This window comes from Balaenoptera borealis (genome assembly GCF_965194805.1).
Source record: "Balaenoptera borealis genome assembly, chromosome: 16".
In the NCBI taxonomy this organism is placed as follows: domain Eukaryota; kingdom Metazoa; phylum Chordata; class Mammalia; order Artiodactyla; family Balaenopteridae; genus Balaenoptera; species Balaenoptera borealis.
In genome coordinates, this window is record NC_138872.1 from 50,998,078 (window position 1) to 51,025,218 (window position 27,141).

The window sequence follows — 27,141 nt, forward strand, 5'->3', positions numbered from 1 at the left end:
CTTACACATCCTATTCTAAAATATCACCATAAGACTGATGTCGACACCAGATTAAAATCATAATAAGAAAGGAAAATGTAAACATCAACAGGGTTCTAAAAATTAATAAGTCGTACCCACCTGGGAACACAAGATAACATGACCAGGCTGGGTGTGTGCAGGAATTCAAGTCTGGCTTATTAATAATAGTCCATGAATGTAATCCACCACGTGGACAGACTGAAACAGAGAAATCATATGATCATCTCAATAAACACCCAAAAATATCATTCAATTCATTAGGTAGAAGAATAAATCTCTTAGTCACAAGTATTACAAGGAATTGCCTTTACCTAGTAAAGCACATTTATAAAAATAAAAACCTAGAGGAAACATTACCCTAAGTGGATAATGATTAGAAGTTTCTTCTATAAAACAAACAAAAAAATAAGCCAAGGAATACTACCCCCACTTTTATTTACCATGGTACTGGAAGTCCTAACAAGTGTAATGAAAAGAGGGAAAAAAAGTGTCGCCTTTTTATATACCATCAGCAAACAACTAGAAAGTCTAATGAGAAAACACCATTTTCAGAGTCTCTAGGAGTAAATCTGTTAAAAGGGGTGCAAGAACTCTAAAAAGAGAAACTGTAATACATTATTAAGATTTTTCCAAGTTTTTATTGTGGTAAAATACACATAACATTTATCATCTTAAACACTTTAAGCATACAGTTCAGTGGTATTAAATACATTCGTATTGTTGTACAACCATCCCCACCATCCTCTCCAGAACTCTATTCATTTTGTAAAACTGAACTCTGTTCCCATTAAACACTATCTCCCCATCCCCCTCCCCCAGACGCTGGCGACCACTATTCTACTTTTTGTCTCTGTGGATTTGACTCCTCTAGGGATCTCATAGAAGTAGGATCATAGAGTGTTTGTCCTTTTATGACTGGCTTATTTCACTCAGCATAATGTCCTCAAGGTTCACCCATGTTGTAGCCTGTGTCCCAATTTCCTTCCTTTTTAGCCTGAATAATGTTCCACTGTACGTATGGACCACGTTTTGCTTATCCATTCATCCGTCAATGGACACTTGGGTCGCTTCCATCTTTGAACTATTGTGAATAGTGCTGCTATGAACATGGATGTACTATTCGGATGCGTTTCTGAAGAGACCTAAATTGATGGAGAGATAGATCTTGGTCTTGGAGAGGACAACATATCATGGAGATGCTAATCTTTCTCCAAGTGACCTGCAGATTCAGTGTGATTCCAGTGTAAATCCCAACTGGATTTTTTTCATTGACTTTAATGCGATTTTCTAAAAGTAATACAGAATTCCTTTGGGCCAGCGATAGCACAGACAATTCCAAAGAACAGGGAGGGAGGACTTCCTCTATTAGCATCAGGACCTATTACTGACTGTTCTGGGGTCGTGCTTCCTCCCACTTCAGGTCAGATTGACTCTGGGCAGCCTGCCCCTCCCCCTTCCTCCTGGAGGGTGAGTGCTTGGCTGCCCCGTGTGGTCTCAGGTGGAACTGCAGGTCACTTGGCTCATCTGTCAGGCCTGTCCAGGAAGGTCCTTTGGGGGACAGGGGCGGGGGGGGGTGCGCCCAGGGGCAGGTGGGCAGCAGGTGAATTCTGCAGCGGTAAATGTAGCGCAGCTCCTGGAGCAGTGCCCAGTGCTGGGATGGTCAAGTGTGGCCCCGCTCAGCCTTAGCCCGCCAGTCCCGGCCGGGCCCTCCCCAGGGACCAGACCCTCAGGAGTGCTACATCAGAGGGGGTTCAGCTCCCGGCCTTGGGGGCCCAGCATCCCGGTGCCTTTTCCCTCTGGGAACCGCCTGCTTCCAACGGTGGTGGTCTCCACCCACTGTCTGGCCACGTCCGAGGCTACCCACCATGGGTACAGGCCCTCCACAGTCTCGTGGGGTTGTTCCCTGTGGTTTGAAGGTGCCCACAGGGGCCCTCCAGGATGGGGAGGGCCTCCTCTGCCTGTCTGGGGAAACGTGCGCCCATTTCATGGAGGGGGTGGCTCCTTACCCCAGGGCTGTCCCCCTCCCCGTCACAGCCCTGGCCCCTAAGAACCCAGCACACAGCGTCCTGAGCCTCAGGCCTCGTGTCCCTGGGGCACAGGCCAGGGTGGCTTCCTGCCCCCGGGATCCAGGTCTGGACAAAGGCGTGGAGAGGGAGGAGAGAGAATCCTAGCTCCTCCAGAGTGGACCTCGCCATGGCCTGGGGCCCATACTCTCCTGGACCCCAAGCTTGTGGATGCTACAGAACGGGGCAGGATCCGTGTGTCCCCAGGCACCTCCAGGCCCCAGGTGGGACTGACTTTCCACAGCTGAGTCCTGAGCCTCAGGGAGAGAAATGAGGTCAGGTAAAAGTGTCTCACAGGATGGCCGGTCCCTGGGGGGTGGACCCTCCATCACCTGCAGCTCTGACCTCAACCAGGCAGGGGTGAGGGCCACGCTCACCTTGCATCCCTGAAACGGGCACAGGTGGGCAGGATTCAGGGTCACCTTTACACCTCCTGGATTAAAACTCCTCCTACACTCTCTAGACCCCAGTCTTGTGGGTGAGTGTCCTGAATCAACATCACCGGGCCAGGTAGGTGGGGCTGGTTATCAGAACAAACTCGCTGCCATTCCCGGTGGAAAGGTACAGACACTGGGGTTAACCCACCTGAGCTCCCAGAAAGGTTCCCGGGAAAACGTCCCCATACCCAGACGTGGGAACCCAGCCTGATGCCAGAGCCCAGGGACCCCTCAGGGAGGCCCCCCCCACTGCTCCCTCAGCCAACACCAAGATGCGTCCATGCCACTATCCCAAACCACAGCCAGGAGCTGGCTTTTCCAAGTTTAATGGGAAACAGAGGGTGAGCAGGAGGCTGCGGGCCACCCCACTGCTGAGAGACACCAGCATTCAGAGCTTCTTCCCGTCTCTCCCTCCCCAAACAGGGGGGCTAGGAGGGCAGGAGGGTCTCGGGTGGTGAGGTGAAGGGGAGGTTTGGGAGGACAAGGCTGGCACTGGGGAAGAAGCAGGGTGTCTGCAGGGAAAGTTACCCATCTCCCCATCATGCAGACCCTACCCCGGCCCCATCTAGGGTCTGGGGGACGTACTGGCGGATCCAGGAGACGTAGCTCGTTACCCGAGTGTAGATCCCCAGGGAAGTCGCGATGGCCACAGACATCTCCCCAGCTCACGACCCCCACCTGGACCCAGGTGCCATTCCAGCTGCACACCAGGGGGCCCCCGGAGTCACCCTGTGGGAAAGGCAGCCCTCAGCGAGCACCTCCACACGCCCCTGCGATGGAGCTTTGTGGGCTGGGAGGAGCCGGAGGACAGGTGGGCCTGGGGTCCCACCTGGCAGGAGTCCCGGCCCTCGCTCCCTGCGCACAGCATGTCCTCCTGGATGATCTGGTTGGTGGTGTCTGCAGAAGAGTTCTGATAGCGCTGGTTACAGATCTCGTTCCCCACGATGGGCACCTTCACCTCCTGCAGGTGGTAGGGCGGGGGCAGTGGCGCTGCAGGGAGGGGCTAGGAGAGTGCAGGTACTCATTCTGCCCCAGCTGGTGTGGGGCTCCACTGGGTCTGTGGAGGGCACAGGGGCCCCACTGCCAGCCCTGACCCTGGGGTCTAGAACCAGCCACCCCTGGCCTTGGGACTCAGCTTCCCCACGGCCATTAAACCCTTCCAGCTCCAGGACACAGGGCTCCATCAACTAGAATCTGGCTCCATAAGCCTAAGGACAAGACAACCAAGGGCAGCATGTTCTCCCAGGAATTCTTTTTCCCTGGAAAGGGATGGATCAAGGGCTTGTCCTGAAGAAGTGCTCTGAGCCAGATGGGTTCAAATGTTCACCTTCTGACACCTGAGACCACAGCAGGCCCCAGTTTCTCTCTTTTTTTTTAGTTAATTTTTATTGGAGTATAGTTGATTTATAATGTTGTGTTCATTTCAGGTGTATAGCAAAGTGAATCAGTTATACATATACATATATCCACTCTTTTTTACATTCTTTTCCCATGTAGATCATTAGAGAGTACTGAGTAGAGTTCCCTGTGCTATACAGTGGGTTCTTATTAGTTATCTATTTATATATAATAGCATGTATATGTCAATCCCAATCTCCCAATTTATCCCTCCCTAGCCCTTTCCCCCTTGGTAACCATAAGTTTGTTTTCTACATCTGTGACTCTATTTCTGTTTTGTAAATAGGTTCATTTGTACCATTTTTATTAGATTCCACATATAAGCGATATCACATGATATTTGTCTTTCTCTGTCTGACTTACTTCACCAGTATGACAATCTTTAGGTCCATCCATGTCGCTGCAAATGGCATTATTTCATTCTTTTTTATGGCTGAGTATTATTCCATTGTGTATATGTACCACATCTTCTTTATCCATTCATCTGTCAATGGACATTTAGGTTGCTTCCATGTCTTGGCTATTGTAAATAGTGCTGCAATGAACATTGGGGTGCATGTATCTTTTTGAATTATGGTTTTCTCTGGATATATGCCCAGGAGTAGGCCCCAGCTTCTCAATCCCAGGTTTGTTCATCTACAGGAGGACAGTCAAGGTCCAAACACCTCCCAGCGGTCACGGTGAGGACTGTGTGAGAACCATGGGAGTGCCTGTTGTGGCCTGGCAGAGAATAAAGGCCCCGAGTCCCCAGTGTCCACGAACCTGCCCATCCGAGACCCTGGCCCTGTGCACATTCAGGTTCAAAGGGGAATTCCCCTCAAAAGATCAAACATAGAATTAGCATATGACCCAGAAATTCTGGGCCTAGTATAGACCCAGAAGAATTGAAAACAGATGCTCTAACAGGTGCTGGTAGCCTCAGGCTCACAGCAGTGTGATTCTCAGGAGCCAAAAAATGGAAAACACTCAGGTGTCCATCAACGGAATGTGGTCTATCCATACTGTGGAATATTACTCAGCCATAAAAAAGGAATGAAGGGCTTCCCTGGTGGTGCAGTGGTTAAGAATCCTCCTGCCGGGCTTCCCTGGTGGCACAGTGGTTGAGAATCTGCCTGCCAATGCAGGGGACACGGGTTCGAGCCCTGGTTTGGGAAGATCCCACATGCCGCGGAGCAACTAGGCCCGTGAGCCACAACTGCTGAGCCTGCGCGTCTGGAGCCTGTGCTCCGCAACAAGAGAGGCCGCGAAAGTGAGAGGTCCGCGCACCGCGATGAAGAGTGGCCCCCGCTTGCCGCAACTAGAGAAAGCCCTAGCACAGAAACGAAGACCCAACACAGTCAAAAATAGATAAATAAATAAATAAATAAAATTTAAAAAAAAAAAAAAAAAAAAGAATCCTCCTGCCAATGCAGGGGACACGGGTTCGAGCCCTGGTCCGGGAAGATCCCACATGCCCTGGAGCAACTAAGCCCGTGTGCCACAACTCCTGAGCCTGCGCTCTAGAGCCCGCGAGCCACAACTACTGAGCCCATGTGCCACAACTATTGAAGCCCGTGCGCCTAGAGCCCGGGCTCTGCAATAAGAGAAGCCACTGCAATGAGAAGACCAGACACCGCAATGAAGAGCAGCCCCCACTCACCGCAACTAGAGAAACCCCGCGCGCAGCAACGAAGACCCAACGCAGCCAAAAATAAATAAATAAACAATTAAAATAAATTTATTTTAAAAAAAAGGAATGAAGCACTCACACTCACTACAACGTGGACGAGCCTTGAAAACATGCTCAGTGAGAGAAGCCAGACACAAAAGACCACACATTGTATGATTCCATTTATATGAAGCATCCAGAACAGGAAAATCCACAGAGATAGAAAGTAGATGGTGGTCGCCAGAGGCTGGGGGAGGGGGAGTGAGTGCTTAATGGGGACGGAACTTCTGTTTGGGAGGATGTTCTGGTGACGGATGGTGGTGATAGTCATGCAACCATGTGAACGTACTTCATGCCACTGAATTGTACAGTTAAAAATCATCAAAATGGTAAAATTTTGTTGGGTATATTTTACCACAATAAACATGGAGAGGATTCCCCCAAATCACAGAGAATAAAGCATTTTCAGCAAAGCCACAAGCACCTGTCCAGCGGGCTACCCTGCAGTCTCCACACACACCCACCAGGTCTCCCAGAGCCTTACCGCCGAGTCTCATGTAGCCCCAGCCGGTCACCCAGCACATCTTCCTCTCGGGGACCCTCAGTGAGGCAGGCGGGAGCGAGACCACGTGGATGTGATGGGAGAGCATCACAGGGGCCTCCAGTCTCAGCAGGGCGATGTCCCCGCCCCCCTCAGCAGACAGGCTGTAGTTGAACTTGGGATGTCGGATGATCTGCTTCACCTTTGTCAGCGGGTCATGGTCATAGAGTCTCAGCTGCCCGACTTGGACCCTGACGTCATAAGCCTGCAAGTTTTCCCTGGGGGAGGGGAGACCGGAGCTTCTCAGAGGAGGCTGGGGGGCGGGGCCTGGCCTGCCCCGCAGCAGGAATCCAGCTGGCCGCTGGCAGAGACGTGGCTTTGCCTGCAGCCCAGCGCCCAGCCCCCTGCCCACTCCCCACCACCCCTCTGTGTCCCCCACCCCCACTGCCCCTGGCCAAGGGGGCAGTGGGCTGATTGACTCACCGTCCAGTGCAGTGGACAGCGGTCAGCACCCACCGGGGGTGGACGAGAGAGCCCCACACACGTGCTGCCACTGCTCACGCCCCTTACTATGCGGTCAGAGGTGGACCTGCCACGGCCACCGGCCGGCAGGGGCATCACGCACCCCCACGGTACCCTTCCGCTCCCTCCCCAGGTCGGGATCTGGGAAGCCAAGGGGGGGGACTGTCAAGGACCCCAGCACGGCCTCTCACACTCAGTCCCTCCCAGGACCATCACCCACTGAGCTGATGCTGAGGGGTCTGGGCGGCCGGGGCAAGGGACAGGGACAGGGAGTCAGGACTCACCCGGGGACAGAGGCACGGAGCCCCCCCAGGCCTGAGAGGGTCAGGAACAGCAACCACAGCATCTGCGGGGGGAGGGCCAGGACCCCAGGTGGGGATGGAGAAGCAGGGCCGGGGGGGGGGGCCTCACCTGGTGGGTGCTCCCCTCACTCCTCTCCGGCCTCTCTGAGCCCCTTTGCCCCCTTGGTGGGGGGATGAGGTGGCTGTGAAGCTCCGCCTTTCTCGGGCCCCGCGAGGACCGAGGTTGGTGAGTTGATCAACAGTCATTGAGGAGCTCCTACCAGGCCCTCGCCCTGCATCCTGGCAGACCTGCCCTCGCCCCCGCCAGCAACATCCACGCTGAGACTGCACAAATCTCAGCTGCAAACACACAACCAAGTCAGTGGAAACAGGCCCAAAAGAATGTGAAGAAGATGCAGGTTTGCTGGAAGAAGTCCTGGAGCACCGGCCCAGGCTGGCTGGATGAGGGGCAGCAGACACCAGGGGCTGGGCCGCTTGAGCCATGAGGCAGCCCCCTGACACCACTGAACTCAGCAAGCCAGCTGGAGCACTCCACCATCCGACTAGAGCACAGCAGGCTGCCACCCTCATCACCGAAATCTGACTGGCCCATGGCCTGGGCCACCCTCACTGCCACCAGCTGAGGGACACGGCACCCATCTGCTCTGCAGGTGGGATTCTCGGAAGCTGTCGCTGAGACAGTGCGACCTGCAGGGAACGAGCCAGGGACGGGCCGTGGAAGGCAGGTGGATGGAACCAGCCTGGGCCGAGGGAAAGGCCAAAGGGCAATGCAGGGCTGACCACCACCCAGGGGGATGTCCAGGGTTTGCACGGCCCTCACGGGGACAAAATGCTGGCCCTTACACTGTCCTGGATTAGCCAGGAAGGGACCAGTGGGGGTGAGGCGGCCATGAAGGAGCTGCCAGCCCCAGCAGACACCGGTCAGCAAGGACTGCCCAGAAGGGGGACATGGTGGCCCACTCTGTCCAGCACAGTCCACTGTGCTGTGTCGTGTGTGGGGACAGCTGCTGCAGGACAGTGGGGACCTCTCTTCCCGGGACAACTGGGAGCAGAGGCTCAGGGTGCAGCCGACAGCTGCTGTGGCCACATCAGGGACCACCAGGGCCCCTCCACAGTCCATCTAGACCCCCCTTGGCTATGACCTGTGGACTCTGGGACTCACCTGGTGGCACAACCTAGACCCCCATCCCTGAGGGTCTGAGCTCCGTCTGGTTACATGGATGTCTTCAGCCAGGTGGCTGCATGTCCCCATGCCATCACAATTGATGCAGGGGTGCCAGGAGAGTGCCCCTCATCCCCCCTGCCCCCCATTGTGACACAGCAGCCCTGTTCCTGTTGGTTGGTGTCATTGTCCCTACCAAGATGGTGCCCTTTCTTCTTGCCCACTGGCCTCTGGACAAAAACCAAAGCACGGCCAGGCATCGGCCGTCACTTCGATTTCAATACCCCCTGGTGAAAGTGTGACCCTTTGAGGGACCTCGACCCCTGACCCTGCAGAGTCCAGTCTTGGGGGCACCGGGAGCACAAGTTCCCCACTGAGAGTGACAGTGGGCGGAACCCCCACTCCCCCTGTGGCCCCCAGACTGATTCCCCCTGTTGGAAACACAGCTCCAGAGAAGGCCTGCAATTCCATCTGCACTTTGTCCTAGAGGACGGTCTGTCCCGTGACGCATTGCCACTGAGTGGCCGCTGCAGGCCACCGCACTGCGCTGTCAAGCCAACGGCTCCCAGGGTGTGACCAGCCGGCGCCCGGCCGTGGGCCCTCTCTCTAGCCTCCTAAACTGCAGAGCGTGTCTGTGTGCTGACGCCACGTTATGTGGGATTCAGACACCACTGTAGGTCTCGGATCGTGGTGCCGGCCGAGTTTCTGCAAAACCATACGCAGACATGTGTCCATTCCCATCAGAACAAACCTCTGGTCCCTCCAGGAGTGGAAGGGGCCGACATGGGCCGCTGTGCCATTCAGGGCTTGGCGCTGGTGCCCGTTGCTGGGCGGTGGGACATCGGTGGCAACAGTAGCTAAATCAGCCCTGGTGAAAGGCACAACCCCCACCTCTCCACCGAGACCACTTTCCCACGGGCCCGTCTTGCTCGCTCTGCAAGGGCTGATGGCCAATGAGTTTCTCTCCCAAAGGTGAGAGCTGCAGGACACCGCCGTCCGTCTGCTACTTTGAAGATGGTGTTGCCCATGCCCCGGCTCGGGACCCCTAAGTATTCAACTGACGTGACCCCTGTACCTCCTGGTCAGACTGGAGTAGGTGGCCGCTCGATCCAGTGATCGGTGTCCTTGTAAGAAGAGGTGGAGACGCTGGGAGACACACAGAGGGGATGGCCGTGTGACCACAGAGGCAGAGGTTGGATGCCGGCATCACCGGAAGCTGGAGGCGTCCTCCCCGGAGCCGCCCGGACACCTTGGTTTGGACTCCTGGCCTGCAGACTGTGAGGGTGCCTTCCTGCTGTTTTAAGCCCCCCACCACCTTCCCTAACCTTGATGCCCCCACCAGGAAGATCTCACCCACCGGCTGCCTTGGCCACACCCACAGGTAAGGACACAACCCAGAGCCTGCTTTTCATGAGCTACAGAGGGAGGCAGGGGTCCTGGATAATCCCTCGACCCGAGCCCCACGTTAGGGCACAGTCTGGCCTCTACTTCTCAGCTGAGGGCGGGGCCAGGTGGGAGAGTCTCAGGACAGGGGGACAGTGGAGGACGCCAGGTGAGGTGAAGAGCTGGTATCGGGGGCCCCGAACACCCTGGAGGGTACGCCTTCAGCTCGTGCCGGCAGCACCCTGCTTCCCGCCCAGGGCTGGGGGGGTGAGCGGCCGCAGCGGTGGCCCCAGCACAGGTAGGTGGTCACTCCAGAAAGCTGGGGCAACTGCAGCCCTCTGACAGCTCACCACCCCTATCTGGAGCCAGGTTCCCTTCCAGGTACAGCACTGCACCGAGGCGAGGCCAAGTCTCCAGAGACCCTCTCTCCCTCTTAGGGCCAGAGTCACCATCATCCTTGCCAAGATCCTGGTTACTCCAGGGGGGCCCAGAATCCCAGGAAATACTCAGGAAACAACCATGATCCAAAATGGCTGGGGGGCCAGCAGGGAGGGGGAGTCTGCGTACAGGAGGGTGGGGTCCTGCAGGCCCTGGGGCACAAGCTCTGGGTGGGTGAGGGGCTTCCTCCCCTCGTCCTCTGCTCACCGGCTGTAGTGGATGTGAGTTTGGGGCCTGTTCCCAGGGTCCAGCTGACAGGACGAGTCACAGAGGTGACAGCAAGAAGCCACAGGCCCTCAGGGCCAAGCCTGATGCTGGGGCCAGACTTCCCGTCCCCCAGGGCCGGTGACCACAGCTTCTGAGAGGAGCCCCGTGAGAGGTCCCTGGGGGCAAAGACAGCATCTGAACGTCACCCTCGGATATGCCAGAACCAGAAATAAGAGGTTTGAGGGTTGTGGGAAAAATGTCTCACGACTATTATTGGCAAGTAATATGATTTTCTTACCGGAAAACCCAAAAGCCTCAACTGAAGAGGTTTTTAAATTAAGTTTCTTAAAGTGTCGAGAAGGAAGATAAATGTTTTAAACACAAATAAGTAGAGAAAGAAGAAACTCATTCTTGTTTCCCAGTAACAACTGGGAGGGGCCGTAATGGTAAGGACTCGGTTTACAGCAGCATCCGCAGCACCGCACCCCCCATAATAGCTTTATGAGGAATGTTCAGAGTCCGTGATGACTACAAAACTCTCCTGAAAAGGAAAACAAAATGTCATGCAAGGTTACTGTCATCAAATGTCAACTCTTCAAAACTCCAATGTGACATGAACTGCAGGAGAATCCGGTCGTTTTCATGAATGTTGAAGTGATTACCTAGCTTGTCTTGAGGGAAACACAGGGGAGGACGTCCACGGAGGCCACAAAGCAGAGCACGGGGCAGCCGGTGTCACAACGTTGTCACGGTGAAGACCAGGGCCTTCCAAACACACGGCGGTGGACGCACTGGCTCTCGAGCTCACCCCCTAAACCCCAGCCACAGAGACGGCAAAGCGGCTGCAGATAAATGGCATCGAGGGACTTTCCTGGTGGCACAGTGGTTAAGGCTCCATGGTCCCAAAGCAGGGGGCCCGGGTTCGATCCCTGGTCAGGGAACTAGATTCCCACATGCTGTAACTAAGAGTTCACATGCCACAACTAAGGTGCCCACCTGCCACAACTAAGACCGGCGCAACCAAATAAATAAATATTTAAACAGCATCGACTCAGGGGGATGAAGAAAGGGGCCACAGCAGCGATGTCAGACGGGCAACAAGCAAGCATCTGGACACCGGATGGAGGAGATGGAGAAGCGGGGCCGGGGGAGCACAGCCCGCTTTGCTGGTGGTTGAAGCCCCCTCACTCTGCTAGGAGGACACCCGGTGAAGGAGCCGCCGTGTTCCAAGGGACCCAGGCGAGGGGGCTGGAAAGACAGTGTCCACACAGGGTCTGTGAACAGGGAGGTTGTTTGAAATTCTGGTCACAGAGCTTCAGAGCCTCCTCGGGCGGGACGATGAGTTGCCCACCTGGGACACGGGCCCAGATTTACTCTTGGCAGAAAGTGCCAGACTCAAGGCTTAGGACCACCCAGCACGGAGGAGGGTGGCAGAGAGGCATGAGGCTGAACACAGAAGGATTAGGAGGTTGGGGGACTTCCCTGGTGGTCCAGTGGTTAAGAATCCGAGCTTCCACTGCAGGGGGCACAGATGGGTTAGATCCCTGATCGGGGGACCAAGATCCCACATGCTGCATGGATTGGCCAAAAAATAAAAAAAGGATTAGGAGGTCAGGACCCCAGCCCCCTTCCCCCTCCCGAACCCAGGGTCATGCCCCAAGGAGGAGGCTGAAAGATCCAGCCCTAGGTGACTGTGGGTCCCAGAAAAGACCAACAAACATGGGGATGGCATCTGGGAAGCCCAGTTTCTTGCCTAGTCATCTTAGAATAAAACAAAATAGTCGACAAGCCCAATGAGGGTGACAGGTTCAATCCATCACCTGAGAGTCTCACTCTTATTGAACTTTTGATAAACACAGTTGTTCTCGTCCATTAGGAAAATACCCTTGGCTATTCTGGGAGCTTTGGACATAAACCACCCTTAAAACCTAGGGATTTATTCTTTTTATCTTTTTTCTCTTTTTTTGGCCGGGCTGTGCAGCTTGTGAGATCTCAGTTCCCTGACCAGGGACTGAACCCAGGGCCATGGTAGTGAAAGCACCAAGTCCTAATCACTGGACCGCCAGGGAACCCCCTCACTCTTTTTCTTTTTTTTTTTTTGAAGTATAGTTGATTTACAGTGTTGTGTTAATTTCTGCTGTATGGCACAGTGATTCAGTTATACATATACATACATTCTTTTTCATAGTCTTTTCCATTATGGTTTATTACAGGATGTCGAATATAGTTCTCTGTGCTATATGGTAGGACCTTGTTGTTTATCCATTCTAAATGTAATAGTTTGCATCTGCTAACCGCAAACTCCCACTCCATCCCTCCCCCACTCCCCCTTCCCCTTGGCAACCACAAGCCTGTTCTCTATATCTGTGAGTCTGTTTCATAGATGAGTTCATTTGTGTCGTATTTTAGATTCCACATATAAGTGATATCATATGGTGTTTGTCTTTCTCTTTCTGACTTACTTCACTTAGTATGATTATCTCTAGGTCCAGCCATGTTGCTGCAAATGGCATTATGTCATTCCTTTTTATGGCTGAGTAGTATTCCACTGTATATTTATATACCACATCTTCTTTATTCATTCATCTGTTGATGGACATCCAGGTTGTTTCCATGTCTTGGCTACTGTAAACAGTGCTGCAATGAACATTGGGGTGCATGTATCTTTTTGAATTATAGTTTTGTCTGGGTATATGCCCAGGAGTAGGATTGCTGGATCATATGGTAACTCTATTTTTAGTTTTCTGAGGAACCTCCAAACTGTTTTCCATAGTGGTTGCACCAATTTACATTCCCACCCACAGTGTAGGAGGGTCTAGGGATTTATTCTTAAATATGAAGGAAACAGTTGGGGGTCCCGGGAAAGCGGTGAATTAGAGAGTTGGAAACCAAAGTATAAAAACAAACCAAAACAAGTTATTCAAAGCTATTCAACTAACAATGGAGAGAATTAGAAGTTTAAGGAAACTCAGGGAGAAGATGCTGCTTTTGTGAAACAAGAACTACATACTGTGTGTTTTTTTAATATAAACTTATTTATTTATTTATTTTTGGCTGCGTTGTGTCTTTGTTGCTGTGCGCGGGATTTCTCTAGTTGCGGTGAGCGGGGGCTACTCTTCATTGCGATGAGCAGGCTCTAGGCATGTGGGCTTCAGTAGTTGTGGCTCGCAGGCTCTTTAGGGCAGGCTCAGTAGCTGTGGCACACAGGTTTACCTGCTCCGCGGCATGTGGGATCTTCCGGGACCAGGGCTCGAACCCATGTCCCCTGCATTGGCAGGCGGATTCTTAACCACTGCGCCACCAGGGAAGTCCCACTGTGTTCTTTTAATATGAAATAGAGAACAACCAGGTGCCCGTGAAAATTAAAAATATAACAAATTAAACATTCCATAAAAGAGTTGGAAAATCAATTCAAGGAAACTTCTTAGAAAATGGAACAAAAAGACAAAGAAGGGGCCTTTCCTATTCTCTTGACAACCTGAAAAGAGAAGTGAGCTCAAGGTGGCCCTGTCCTGGCTGCACCAAGGGCTGTGCCTGCCCCAGCTGCCTGCCCTTCCCCCAGGGCAATCTCTCGGGAACAGCCGAACAGCCGGACAGAAAAGCAAACAGCTGTGACTCAGGCATAAGCCGCCTCAGCTGGGGAGGCAGCTGTTACCGGAACGCCACTCCACGGAAGGCCAGCCGCCTGGAGCCCATGGGCTCCCAGGGAGCCATTGCATGAGAAGCCAAGCTCTGGAACAGCCCAGCGTTTGGGAGAAGTTGCAAAGTTGCAACCGTGGAGCCATCAGACACAGCTAGCCATTCTGGGTGACTCCAAGGGAGTTCCTGGGGTCACACTCTGAAAACGTCCTGCTTTCTCCACAAGAGTGACGTCACACATCTCAAGAGACTGGAAACGAGGGAGGGGGCTCAGAATCCTCTACCCCCAGGGTGCAGGCGGAGTGGAGGGGTGCTTGGCATGCAGAGACTCAGAGCATGCACCCCAAGGTCCCTGCTGCAGGTAGACAGAGGGCAGTGTGCAGGAGGTTTCTGGGGAGTCAGCCCCGGAGGGAGGCCCCGCTTCTTCCCACCCAGGCCCTGGCCTTGGCGAGTGGACCCCGCTTTCTCTGCCCTGAGCCCTCAGGGGCCGGGCTGCGCTCACTCTCAGCCTTTAATTGCTGGTTAATCGCTCCCAGCTTCTTATCTTTTAACGGGCACCTCCACTGGGTTTACAATCACTGCCAAGCTCCTGGGCCCCAAAGCCCCCATCCTCCCCAATTTCTCACACTGCCTGCTCCCCCAGCACAGCTGGACCCCACACTGCAGTCTCGTGCTACCCACCATCAGTGTGCGGGCCCAGCTCCAAGACCCCGCCCCAGAGTGGCCACCTCGGGCCCTGCCTGGCTCCAGCTGCTATGGGTCGGGCTCAGGAAGCCCCCACTCAGGCGGGACTAGCACGCAGGGAGTTTTATGCGGGTGGGGAGGAGGGCAGGACCAGGCAGAGGGAGAAGCTGGGCTGCCAGGCAGTCAAGGGCTCAGCCGACGCCACATGGGGTTTGGGAGCAGGGAGGCCCCAGGCAGGAGGCTGGGGGGACCTATATAACCTCCTGTCATCCGGTACGGGATATGGACGCCCAGAAGGGGGCCTGGACTTGGTGAGCGGCCCCCCAGCCGTCCCTTAGAGATGAAGGGTGAGGGGCCTGCCCGCAGCCCTCCCAGCAGCGGGGGCAGCCGGGTCTCCCCAAAGGAATGTGTGGAGGGCATCTCTGGAGGAGCCACCGCTGACCACACAGCGCGTCCCAGGGCTGCGGGAAGGTGAGTCGGCCTCTTGCTTCTGTTCCCGGACAGGCCGTGTGGCCAAGCCTGATTCCCACAGGCAGGGGTGCATGACCCACTTTGGGGGGACAGTCACTACAGGGGCACAGACTAGGGTGATCAGCTACACGCCTCCCCATGTGCCAGGGAAGGAAGGAGAAATGGAGTTCCAGGAACAAGGGGAGCAGCACAGGGAAGGGCCTTGCATGCACCCTGGGATCCCGTGATGGAGGGAACCCGAGGAGGAGGGGTGCCAGGGCCCGCGGGAGGCCGTGGCACCCCTGTAGTGATGGTGGCTACGCAGCCAGTCATCCCTGGAGACCTGGGCGGGATGCCATGAACCAGGCCCCGGGTCACTCCCTCAACAGTTGCACCAACGTCCTGGCATGGCCCCACCTCCCCCCAGGCCCTGGAGGAAGGGGGGACCGTGCAGATGGCCGGCCATTATGTCCTTCCCCCTGCTTCAGGGGGGGAGCCCCTAAATGCCCCAGAAGGAAGGGGAGGGAGCTCAGGACCCTCTGCTGCAGGGTAGTCAGCATCTCCCAGCACCTGTCACCATCCAGGTGTCACTGCTGAAATCTGTCCCCGTTTCCCACCCACCACAGCCCACCTGCAGGCGCGGCTCGGGGCTCAGGCCCCGGCGCCCTAGGAGGGGTCCCCACAGCTCAGCGCTGAGCCCGGCCTGGGGAGGGGTCGGGGAACTGCACTTTCCTCCATTCCGACCCCTCTCCAGCCGTTTACTCCAAAGCACCAGCCTTCCCGGGAGCCCTTGAGGGCAAGGCCGGGTCTCCAGTTTGTCTCTGGCCCCCGGGGGGTGGGGGGTGGGGGGCCGGGCACAAAGTGGACAATCTGTTTGCACCACCCAGACGCCAACAGAAAACTGCCCAGGGGAGGGTGTCCGGCAGGGTGCGGCCACCAGGGGGCGGCAAAGAGCAAAGGCAGCTGCTCCTGGGAGTCCTTACCCTCCCTCATCTCTGCCCCACGTTTTGTCTTTAAATTTGTTCAAATGTTGAATGAAACCTGGAATTTTAAAATCACATTGCTGTCAGAAATGGAAAGCCAATATCACATTTCATGAGCAGAAAACCGACATTAAAGTGTGGAAAGTGGAAACAAAACACCTCTCGATTCTGGGAGATGGGGAAGCTGCCTGGCTCTCCAGCCCAGGGCGTGTCTGATATGGGGGAGGGGAGAGAAACTGCCACTATTCAGGGGGGAAACCCCATCCCCTCTGGGCTCCAGCCTCCTGGCTGCAGATGCAGGGCAGGCAGATCACGGGAGCCTCAGAAACGGGTGCTGTGGGCCCTCAGCAAGGCTCTTGACCTCTCCGAGCCTGGGCTTTTCTGTCTCAAAATGAGGGGCGATGTCTGCCCCTGGGGCGTGGGAGGTGGGGGAGAGCTCAGGTCCTGCCTGGCCAGGCAGGCAGGAGGAAGACCAGGCTGTTGTGCTCGGAGAGCGAGGGGCCTCCATGTTCAGCAGGGTGATGTCTGTGCCCCGCCAAGGCCGACAGGCTCTGGTTGAACTCGGGGTGCTGGGTTATATGGGTCACCTTCGTCGGCTGGCTGTGGTCGTAGTGTCTCAGCTGCCCGACAGGGACCCCATGTTTTGGAGTTATATAAGAAAGGAGGGGGTGGGGTGGGGAGTCCTGAATGTTGGCTGTGCCCCTCTGGAGCGTTCTGCAGGGAGTTCATCTGGTCTCTTCTTGGGGAGGGGCTGGACATCCCCCCACAAAACTTTTTAAACAAGATGCTCTTCTGTAATTGTCAGGTTGGAACTTGATGCAGGAAAAGCATCCCCAGGGGCTGACAGGGTCAGAGGGGACCCGGCCTGGTGGGGATCATCCAGGGAAGGTGTCGTGTAGGGAGGATACATACCTTTGTCGGACCCACAGAGGGCATGACATGGAGCCAGCCTGGGGGTAGACGAGGGTGGTGGTGGGGCTTCAGCCAGCAAGCCTGTGTCTGTATCGGATCATCAGTCCTAACATGGGCACCTCAGGGTGAGGATGGTCACAGAAAACTGTGTGAGACCTGGATTTCCTGACACAGTTTTTCTCTAAATCTAAAAATGCTCTTGGGAATTCCCTGGAGGCCTAGTGGTTAGGATTCTGGGCTTTCACTGTCAAGGGCTCTAATTCAATCCCTGGTCGGGGAACTGATATCCTGCAAGCCACATGGCATGGCCAAAAGAAAAAAAAATGCTCTTAAAGAATAAAGTCTAGGGACTTCCCTGGTGGTCCAGTGGGTAAGACTCCATGCTCCCAGTGCAGGGGGCCTGGGTTCGATACCTGGTTGGGGAACTAGATCCCGCATGCATACCGCAACTAAGAGTCCACATGCCACAACTAAGACCCAGTGCAACCAAAATAAATAAATAAATATATTTTTTAAAAAAGAATAAAGTTTAGTTTATATATATATAAATATATATTTTTTGCCTATGTTGGGTCTTCGCTGCTGCGCGCGGGCTTTCTGTAGTTGCGGCAAGCAGGGGCTACTCTTCGTTGCGGTGCACAGGCTTCTCATTGCAGTGGCTTCTCTTGTTGCAGAGCACGGGCTCTAGGCACGCAGGCTTCAGTAGTCGTGGTACATGGGCTTAGTTGCTCCGTGGCATGTGGGATCTTCCCGGACCTGGGATTGAACCCATGTCCCCTGAATTGGCAGGCCGATTCTTAACCACGGTGCCAACAGGGAAGTCCCAAAGTCTATTTTAAATTGCTTGTAATTAACTAGGGGGTAGAAAAGAAAGTCTAAGACAGGCTCAAGGCAAAGAGGGCGAGCTGGGGGAGGGGGCAGGTGTGGAGGTGACCAGTGGGGCCGGGCGTCCACAGAGCAGAATGCAGAGTGAAGGCACCGTCAGATGGGCCGGCGTGAGATGTCACAGGAGACGCTGCACATCCAGTTGCCAGGTAGAGTCCTCGGGGAGAAAGTGGCAGGAGCAACCCTCTCCATCCGCCCACCATGTCCACGGGAGAGAGGAGTGGGCCCTTCGCTCGGCTGAGACACAGGACACCAGCGACCCCCACCACCCGGGCCTGCAGGGCCTTCTGTCACCCAGGGGCAGAGGAAGGAAGGTGAGAACATCTGGCATCTGTGAGGACACCCTGCAAGTCCTGGGGACACATCCACGTGTGACAACTGCTGCAGGTGTGGGCAGAGCAGGGTGGAGGGGATGAATTGGGGCGCACGACCCACTGACCATGCACCGGGGCCGCAGCCTTAGGAAGCCGTGTGTGGCTGCATGGCCGTGGGGTAGACGTGCAGGAACGTCTGGGTTGGAAGTTACGTATCACCCAGTAAGCCGGGCAGACCTACAGGATCAGGGTGGGGGGACAGGTCTCTTGCTGGCCCCTGCCCATGTGCCACCCTGCATCACACCCATGGCAGTCCCCTGGCCACACCTCTGGCTGACTCCTTGGTCAGTGACACCTGGGTGCCAGCCTCAGACACTGACTTCGCTGACTCAAGCAGAAGAGGGATTTCAGGAAAGGATGCTGGGAGTGCAGCTTCCACCTGGCGGGAAATAGGGCCCCATAGACTCCTGGCTCCCTCTCCCAGACTCAGTGGGTTGGAATAGCATCCGCAAAAATCCTGTCCACCCGGAACCTCAGAAGAGGACCTTATTCGAAAATAGGGTCTTTGCAGGTGTAACAAGTCGAGGTCATACTGGATTAGGGCATCCTTAGGAGAGAAGACAGAGGCAGAGGGTGGAGTGATGTGTCCACAGGACAGAGGATGCCAAGGACGGCCAGGAGCTGGGAGAAGCCAGGGGGGCTGGAGCAAGTGCTCCCTCAGAGCCTCTGCAAAGAACCCACCTGCTCGCACCTCAATTCCAGAATTTTGGCCTCCAGAACCTTGAAAAAATTAATTTCTGTTCTTTTAAGTCATCCGGTTTGTGATACTTTGTTACAGCAGCCCCAGGAAAACAATACACCGGCCGAAACAAAATAATACCCTGGCAGTAGAAGGACGTGTGAGATGGGGGCTGGGAGCCCCGTGACAGAGGGCGGCCGAGGCCTGGCGTTGAGGGGAAATGGCTCAGGGCAGCAAGGACACCAGGACAGAGGGCTGAGCTGCTCACTAATTTCTCTGCCACATCAACCAGGTCGAACGTGAAGTCTTGTGTGATTGTGTACTTCTGTCAAAAACTCATCACATTGTACACTTAACGCTGATGAGTGTTATTAAATTACACCTCATTAAAGCTGCCTTTTTTAAAAGAGACTTTACAGGTATTGAAATAATGCAAGCAGGATATTGGTGCAGAATTCTAAAGATCAACCGTCAGAAAGGAAAAATTTAAAACCTAGGTAACAACAAAATTTGGGGGAACGCAGAGAAACGGGCGCTCTCGGTTCCAAGGTGAGTGGACTCGTTTCCAATGGCTGCTGTAACAAGCACCAAACTGATGGCTGAAAACAACAGAAATGTGTTAATTTTCTCTTTTTTTATTGGCGTGATGGCCACATCACTGCTGTCTCTGCCTCCATATCCACGTTGCCTCCATGTCCCCTACGTGTGTCTATTATTAAGATGCATTCGGTTGCATTCACGTCCACACGTGAAACCAAGACAGGCTCCTCCTCTCAAGAGCCGTCATCACATCGTTTGCCGTATGATGTAACACCCACTGGTCCCAGAGGTGACAACACGGACAGATCTTTGGGGGTCAACATTCAACCCACTGCAGTGGGGTGGCGACAAGCACGGTCATCGGCCTGGTACTTAGTGAAGTGAGGCGTGCCTGTGCCCTGGCCCAACGTTTGCACCCCGGGCAGGGAGCCCAGAGAAGATTCCCTCATGGAGAATGAGATCACAAATCATCAAGATGCGAGCAGCATATGGAAGAAGCAGCAGCACGTGAGAAGTTAACTCAGAGATGTGGCTGGACTCCCCAGGCTTCACGCTGAGTGAGAGGAGGAATCCCCGACTCCAGCTCTGGTTGGAGGGAACCTGACCCTAGACGGGACCACAGCAAACACCTGGGGGCGGGCTGGCAGGGAGGCCCTCCTGCCCCAGCGAGTGTTGCAGCAGGGTTCCACCAGGGGGCGCAGCAAAGGCGGGTGGGAAGGACTGGGCGATTTCACACCCCAGGAGTATAAATCCCAACCGCTCAAACCCAGCACAAGGAGCAGGGCCCTCGGTCTTTCCCTCTGGGTCCTGATTCACCTTCCCTGAGGCAGGCGGGTCTGAGATATGAGGAGACGCATCCTCTCTGCCCGCAGACCTTCTGTCTGTCCACCAGGCTTCCTCCCCTCCTCTCCACAGCCCCGGGGTCACCCCCACACCTGGCTCCGAGGGCAGGAGGAACATTGCAATGCTAGAGGTCAAGGGTGCAGACGGGGCCAGCAGCACACTTCACACTACAAGTGTCCACAAGAACCATGCGCGCGAAGGTGGAACTTTATAACCAAGATCTTTTTTCCCCCTCTCAAGTCCCTGGTCTGTTTGAGTCAGCCAACTCAGTGCAGACGTTTCAGTTAGTGACCAGCGAGGGTTCGGCACGCAAATGTGAGCAGTTTCCGTAGCCCTAAAGCCCGTCCCTGGAGCACGAGTTTAAAAATCGGCGGTGGGTAGAGTTTACAGCGCCTGTCCGGGCGCCCCCACCTGCAGAGCCGCCCGGGGTCAAGAGACTGTTCCCACCTCCGGCCCGACCTTGGCCACGCCCCTCCTCCAGGCCCGCGCGCCCCCGTGTGGCCTGGAGGAGTAACTGCTGGCCCCATTTTTTTTTTTAAGTTTTTTGTTGTTTTTTTTTTTTGCTGTGGACAATTTTTAAAGTCTTTGTTGAATTTGTTACAATATTGCTTCTGTTTTATGTTTCGGTTTTTTGGCCGCGAGGCATGTGGGAATCTCGGCTCCCCCAGCGAGGGATTGAACCCACACCCCCTGCATTGGGAGGCAAAGTCCCAACCACTGGACCACCAGGGAAGTCCCCGTTTTAAGCATCTTAACAGGCAGCGAGCAGTCAGTGCGCAGGCGGTCAGGGCCCCGCTGTCCTGCGGAAGCTTGTCCCCATGTCCCACCCACCACAGCCCACCTGCAGGCGCGGCTCTGGGCTCAGGACCCCGTGCCCTGGGAGGGGCCCCCACAGCTCAGCGCTGAGCCGGGCGGGGGTGGCGGGGCGCACTTCCGTCCACTCCGGCCCATCTCTGGCCGTTTCCCCCGGGAGCTCTTGGGGGCAGGGCCGTGTCTCCGGTTTGTCTCTGGTCCCTGGGGGCGTGGGGGGCGGGGACCGGGCACGGAGGGGACACTCCGTTTACACCACCCAGAGGCCAAAAAAACTGCCCAGGGGAGGGTGTCCGGCAGGATGCAGCCACCAGGGGGCGGCAAAGAGCAAAGGCAGCTGCTCCTGGGAGTCCTTACCCTCCCCCATCTCTGCCCCACGTTTTGTCTTTAAATGTGTTCAAATGTTTAGCTAAGATCTGGATTAAAAACAAAAACTGTATAGCACAATCAGAAACGGAAGGCCAGTGTCACTTGTCATAAATAGAACTACAACACAAAGGTTAAAACGGTGAAAAATAAACTCAAAATGGATTAGAGACCTAAATGTAAGACTGGACACTTAAAACTCTTAGAGGAAAACATAGGAAGAACACTCTTTGACATAAATCACAGCAAGATCTTTTTTGATCCACCTCCTAGAGTAATGGAAATAAAAACAAAAATAAACAAGTGGGACCTAATGAAACTTCAAAGCTTTTGCACAGCAAAGGAAACTACAAACAAGACGAAAAGACAACCCTCAGAATGGGAGAAAATATTTGCAAACGAATCAACGGACAAAGGATTAATCTCCAAAATATATAAACAGCTCATGCAGCTCAATATTAAAAAAACAAACAACCCAATCAAAAAATGGGCAGAAGACCTAAATAGATATTTCTCCAAAGAAGACATACAGATGGCCAAAAAGCACATGAAACTTCTCAACATCACTAATTATTAGAGAAATGCAAATCAAAACTATAATGAGGTATCATCTCACACCAGTTAGAATGGGCATCATCAGAAAATCTACAAACAACAAATGCTGGAGAGGGTATGGAGAAGAGGGAACCCTCTTGCACTGTTGGTGGGAATGTAAATTGATAGAGCCACTATGGAGAACAGTATGGAGGTTCCTTAAAAAACTAAAAATAGAACTACGATATGACCCAGCAATCCCACCACCACTCAGGGCATATACCCTGAGAAAACCATAATTCAAAAAGACACATGCACCCCAATGTTCATTGCAGCACTATTTACAATAGCCAGGTCATGGAAGCAACCTAAATGCCCATCGACAGACGAATGGATAAAAAAGAAGTGGTACATATATACAATGGAATATTACTCAGCCATAAAAAGGAACGAAATTGGGTCATTTGTAGAGACATGGATGGACCTAGAGACTGTCATACAGAGTGAAGTAAGTCAGAAAGAGAAAAACAAATATCGTATATTAACACATATATGTGGAACCTAGAAAAATGGTACAGATGAACCAGTCTGCAGGGCAGAAATACAGACACAGATGTAGAGATCAAACGTATGGACACCAAGGGGGGAAAGTGGCGGGGGGGGCGGGGGTTGGTGGTGTGATGAACTGGGAGATTGGGATTGACATATATACTCTAATATGTATAAAATGGATAACTAATAAGAACCTGCTGTATAAAAAATAAATTAAATTAAATTTTTTTTAAAAAACAGTGAAAATGGGGACTTCCCTGGAGGTCCAGTGGTTAAGACTCTGAGTTCTCAATGCAGGGGGCACAGGTTCCATCCCTGGTCGGGGAACTAAGATCCCACATGCCGTGTGGTGTGGCCACAAAAAAAAAAAAAAAGAAAACGGTGAAAATGAAGCATTGTTGCCAGATTCTGACTATGTACTGCTGTCCATCAAGAGGTGCCGCCTCCTCCATCCCAGGACTCAGGGGAAGGAGGACAGAGAGCAGTGAGCCCCATTTTCCCAGAGGAAACTTTCAGATCCGCTGTGGAGCCTTTATGGTGGGAAGGCCTTCTCCTCTCCCAGCCAAGTCTGTAAGTCAGATGCAACAGGACATCCAGCAGGACCAGCCAAGACCAGGCCACACTCAAGACTGCAGTGATGCAGGGTGGTCCTCATCACGTCCCCTGAATACACCACTACAGCCCTGCAAAAACCACACGGATCCTGGTGGATATTTGGTAACTTCGACTGTAGATGCTGGGCTGGAATCTTCACCAGGACAGATCAACAAGCCTTTGGCACCTGGAATGTGGCTACGGATCTGGTGGGCGTGTTCCTTCCAATCCTCATCAGCAAGGAGGATGGAAGCATTTGCCTTGGGGGGACTGCAGTGCACGCACATGGTCTTGCCCTGGAGCATCCAGCCGTCCCGTTGATGACATCATGATGATGGGACTTGGTAAGACACACGCCTGCCAGGGGTGTGGTTCATTGATGAGTTTTTGAGGGTACAGTGCTTTGGGGGCGTCCGGGGACATCCCTTCCAAGAAAAAGGACAACTTCCATGTTGCACCTCCTGCTGTCAACAAAGCAGCACAGCGCTCAGCAGCACCTCTGGTTCTGGAGGTGTGTGGACCACACTGGGAATGCTGCACCAATCCGTTATCAAGTGAGGACCCATTATCAACTGCCAATTCTGAGTGGAGCCCAGCAAGAAGGGGCCCCACAGCAGACTCAGGCTAGTCCAAGTGGCCCTGCTGCCTGGGCTGTACGACTTGGTGCTGTGAAGGCATGATCTTCCCAGGGTCTCACCGGGTAGAGCTGGCACTGGAAATCTGTGCCCCTAGGCTTGTGGTCTATTCAGACCTCCTGAGCATTCAGCACACAGGACTGGGGCTGGGGCACAGGCTGGGCTTTCTCCCACCTCACAACCGCCACTCCCCCACTCCACACCCCCACTCCAGCCAGGAGATCCATCCCAGGTGCGAAGAGGCCCTCCCACACGCTCTCTCTGCCTCAGGATCGGGCTGGTGTGAAACAGGCAGAACACTCCTGCCCTGTGCTCCCAGTTCCTCCCCGGCTGCGGGAGTGCCGTTCCCTCCTGCCAGGCCTTGGTAACGCGTCCTCCCGTCCTCCCACCTCTAGGACTTCTGAGCCCTCCTTTCTGAGAGCCCCACATGATTCATTCATTTGTTCATTGATTCAACACGCCTCTCCCCAGGCTCTCTTCCTGCGCTGAGCACCATGAAAGTGGCCTGAATAAGACACTCCCCCACCTCAGGGCTGCTGCACCGCTGACCGGGAGCTGCTCCAAGGATTTCTCAGGCCCCTCTGCACCCGCCTGCCACTTCTCCCCCCCCCCCCCCCCCCCCGCAGGCACCCCTGCTCAGCTCTCAGCTCTCTGCCCTCTGCAGACCACCAGGGGGCACCACTTAAATAGCAGGCCCCATAGGTGGGCAGCCAAAGGGCCGGACACATGGAAGGACAGTGGACAGTCACCCAGGCCTCACAGCAGTGGATGGTGCCTCAGTCTGCTCGGCCCCGTAACAAACTACAGACATTTACTTCTCACAGCTCTGGAGGCGGGAGGTGCAGGACCAGTGTGGCTTTAACATAACAGATTGGCAGGGTCACAATTCAGCCCAGAGCAGACAGTGTGAGCACCCAGTCCCGCCTCGCACCCTGAGTGATCTCGGAATCTGGGCGCCACCCCTCAACCCGGGCAGGAGGCAGTGTCCTGTGGGGTTCCCCCCACTCTTCTTCTACAGCTTTGCTCCCCAAGCTCTCCTGCTCACACACCACTCCTTGCAAGGGCACGGAGAGGCTCAGTGAGACCCATCTGGACCCAGAAACTCGGCAGGGAGGGCTCGCCAAGCCCTGCCCGGTGACCCCACACCCAAAGACCCCGCCGCACCCTGGGCGGGCCTCAGTTTCCCCTCTGTTACCCCGATCTCATTCCTCTGCTGTGAATCATTGGCCTCTGGTTTCCCTTGGCCAACCAGCTTTTCAGGTTTTGGTGTTTGTTTATGAAGTTACTTACCTCTTCTTGGGTCATTCTTGCTGAGAATATTCCTCTTTCCCTATTTAGAAAAAAAAAGTTTTTTTTAATGCATGGCACCAACTGAGTTTCTTATCAGCATTCAAACACAACTCAAATTGCTCGGATTTAGAAACAAAACAACAAACACTCTCCCCTGACTGGCACCTTCCTCCAGCTTCCTCTCTACTGCGCTCTCTGGTCCACGCGAGCTGCTTCCTCGTCCTCCCCACCTCCCTCCTGCCTCTCACCCTGCAGCCCCGCAGCTGCTCTGCCGAGGTCAACATCGACCTCCACGCGTGCTCCGTCCCAGTCTGTATATGGTGGTGACCTGCCATCCTGACCTGTCCAGACTGAGGGGACTCCCAGGAGGTGAGATTTCAGGACATTATTACAGTATTATTATTACCATTATTATTATAAAACACACAATATAAAATTCGCCATTGTAATCATTTAAGGTGAAGGATTCAGTGGCATTTAGTGCATTCACAATGTTGTGCAACACCCACCTCTTTCTGGTTCCAGAACATTTCCAAGCCCCAAAAGGAACCCCATCCCCATGAATCCGTTGCTCCCCATTCCTCCTCGCCCCCAGCCCCTGGTGACCACCGATCCGCTTCCTGTCTGTCTGTGGATTACCCTGTTCTGAACACTTCGCCCGGTGGAGACACACGCTCTGTGGTTTTTAGTGTCTGGCTTGCCTCGCTCAGCACGTTGCCAGGCGCGTCCACGTGGTGCGGGGTGTGGGGCCTGACGATGCTCCACTGTCTGGATGGAGCAGTCTGCTGATCCATCTTCCGCTGACGAGCCTGTGAGTTGCTCCCGCTTTTTGCCTGTCATGAACAGCAATGCTGTGACCATATGTGTACACATTTTAGTGTGAGTGACTGGTTTCAATTCTTTTGCATCTACGCCTAATAGTGGGATTGCTGGGTCCTATGGGAAGGGACTTTCAGTGTTAAACCCAAACTGCGGGTGGTGGGCCACCCCCACCCCCGTATTGCCTGACTCCCAGCTGCCTTCACCCCACTGTTCTGGGCTACTTAACAAGCTGCCTCCGCCATCCTGCTCCATATCCACTCCTCCGCAGGCTCCTCTGCCTGAGCCCTATAAGTGGCATCACAGCCTGCCAGGTGGGGAGTGGTGGGCAAGGCCAGGGAAGTGGCAAAAGTAGCCGTCAGCCCCTGGGAGAGGCCCTGTCGGACAGGGGCCCTGGTGACAGGGAAGGTGGCAGGGGAGCCCATGACAAGGCTGGGCTGCCCTCCCTGCCTCAGGGCTCTGGGCCATGCATCTGCCCCCTGAGACTGTCCCTCTCCTCAAGGTCAGGCTACCAGACACAGAGACCCCGGTCAACTTCAGGGACACACACGCTTGGTCCTGAGCATCACTGGGACCTGGAGTCCAGAATGTGGAGTCTGAGCACCAGGAAACTGGGAAGGGATGAATCAAAATGGCCTTGGAGCATGTTGGCTTTGACTCTAAGCAAATCATTCAGAGTGGGGACACAGAGAACACGTGTCAACAGATGGTTCTGGGGGCTCAAGGAGCCTGTGTTTAAAAAAAACATTGAATTATAGAATGAAGGAGACATACCGGTTTCTTGTAGAATCCCTCAGATTAAGACAAAGAGAAAGGTTTCCCTTTGGGCCACTGTGGTTACTTTATTTTGGCCACACAGCATGTGGGATCTTGGTTCCCCCACCAGGAATTGAACCTGTACCCCCTGTGGTGGAAGAGAGAAGTCCTAACCACTGGACAGCCAGGGAAGTCCCTAGCTACTGTGGTTGCTTTAACACATCTCCAAGTCCTGTCATCCTCGACCCCTCCCACCCCCCCACCCACCCCCACTTTAACAAGAAAGGACAGGTGCAGCCAAAATCTTGGCAGGTAACCTTATCAGGCTTCAAACTCAAAGCATGGTCAGGTTTGCACTGTATTTCTTTGGGTGCAAGGCATAGGGACCCAGCCCCTATTCAGCTGTGATGGGAAGCCTCCTTTCATCACGCTTATTTGCCAGCTGAGTGAGCAAACAAATGGCTAGCCTGCCGCCGCAGCACCTGGCGCATAACGGGTTGGGCGAGGGTCGAACCTGCCTTACCTGCTGCTGCAGCCGCGGGGCGGGGGCGGAGAGGCGGCGCTTTGCTGCCACCTGGCGGCCGAGCGCAGGGCGGGGAAGCGCCGCTGCCGCATCGGAACAAGCCGAGCCAGGTAAGCGCTGTTTCCTGGTTCTTCCGCCTGACACATTATAA

At 54.3% G+C, this 27,141-nt stretch overlaps 1 protein-coding gene across 1 annotated transcript; it reads right to left on the reverse strand.

Moving 5' to 3' along the window:
• Positions 1-1,605: 1,605 nt before the first annotated feature.
• Positions 1,606-27,082, reverse strand: LOC309613152 (tryptase-like; the record flags this gene model as incomplete). Its single annotated transcript, XM_082359708.1, is given in 9 exon segments — positions 1,606-3,150; positions 3,152-3,250; positions 3,351-3,524; positions 5,963-6,490; positions 6,592-6,697; positions 6,915-6,976; positions 7,432-7,619; positions 10,123-10,298; positions 26,991-27,082. Coding segments are annotated over 9 exon segments (1,515 nt in total). The 3' UTR covers positions 1,606-3,060.
• Between the last annotated feature and the right edge of the window lie 59 nt (positions 27,083-27,141).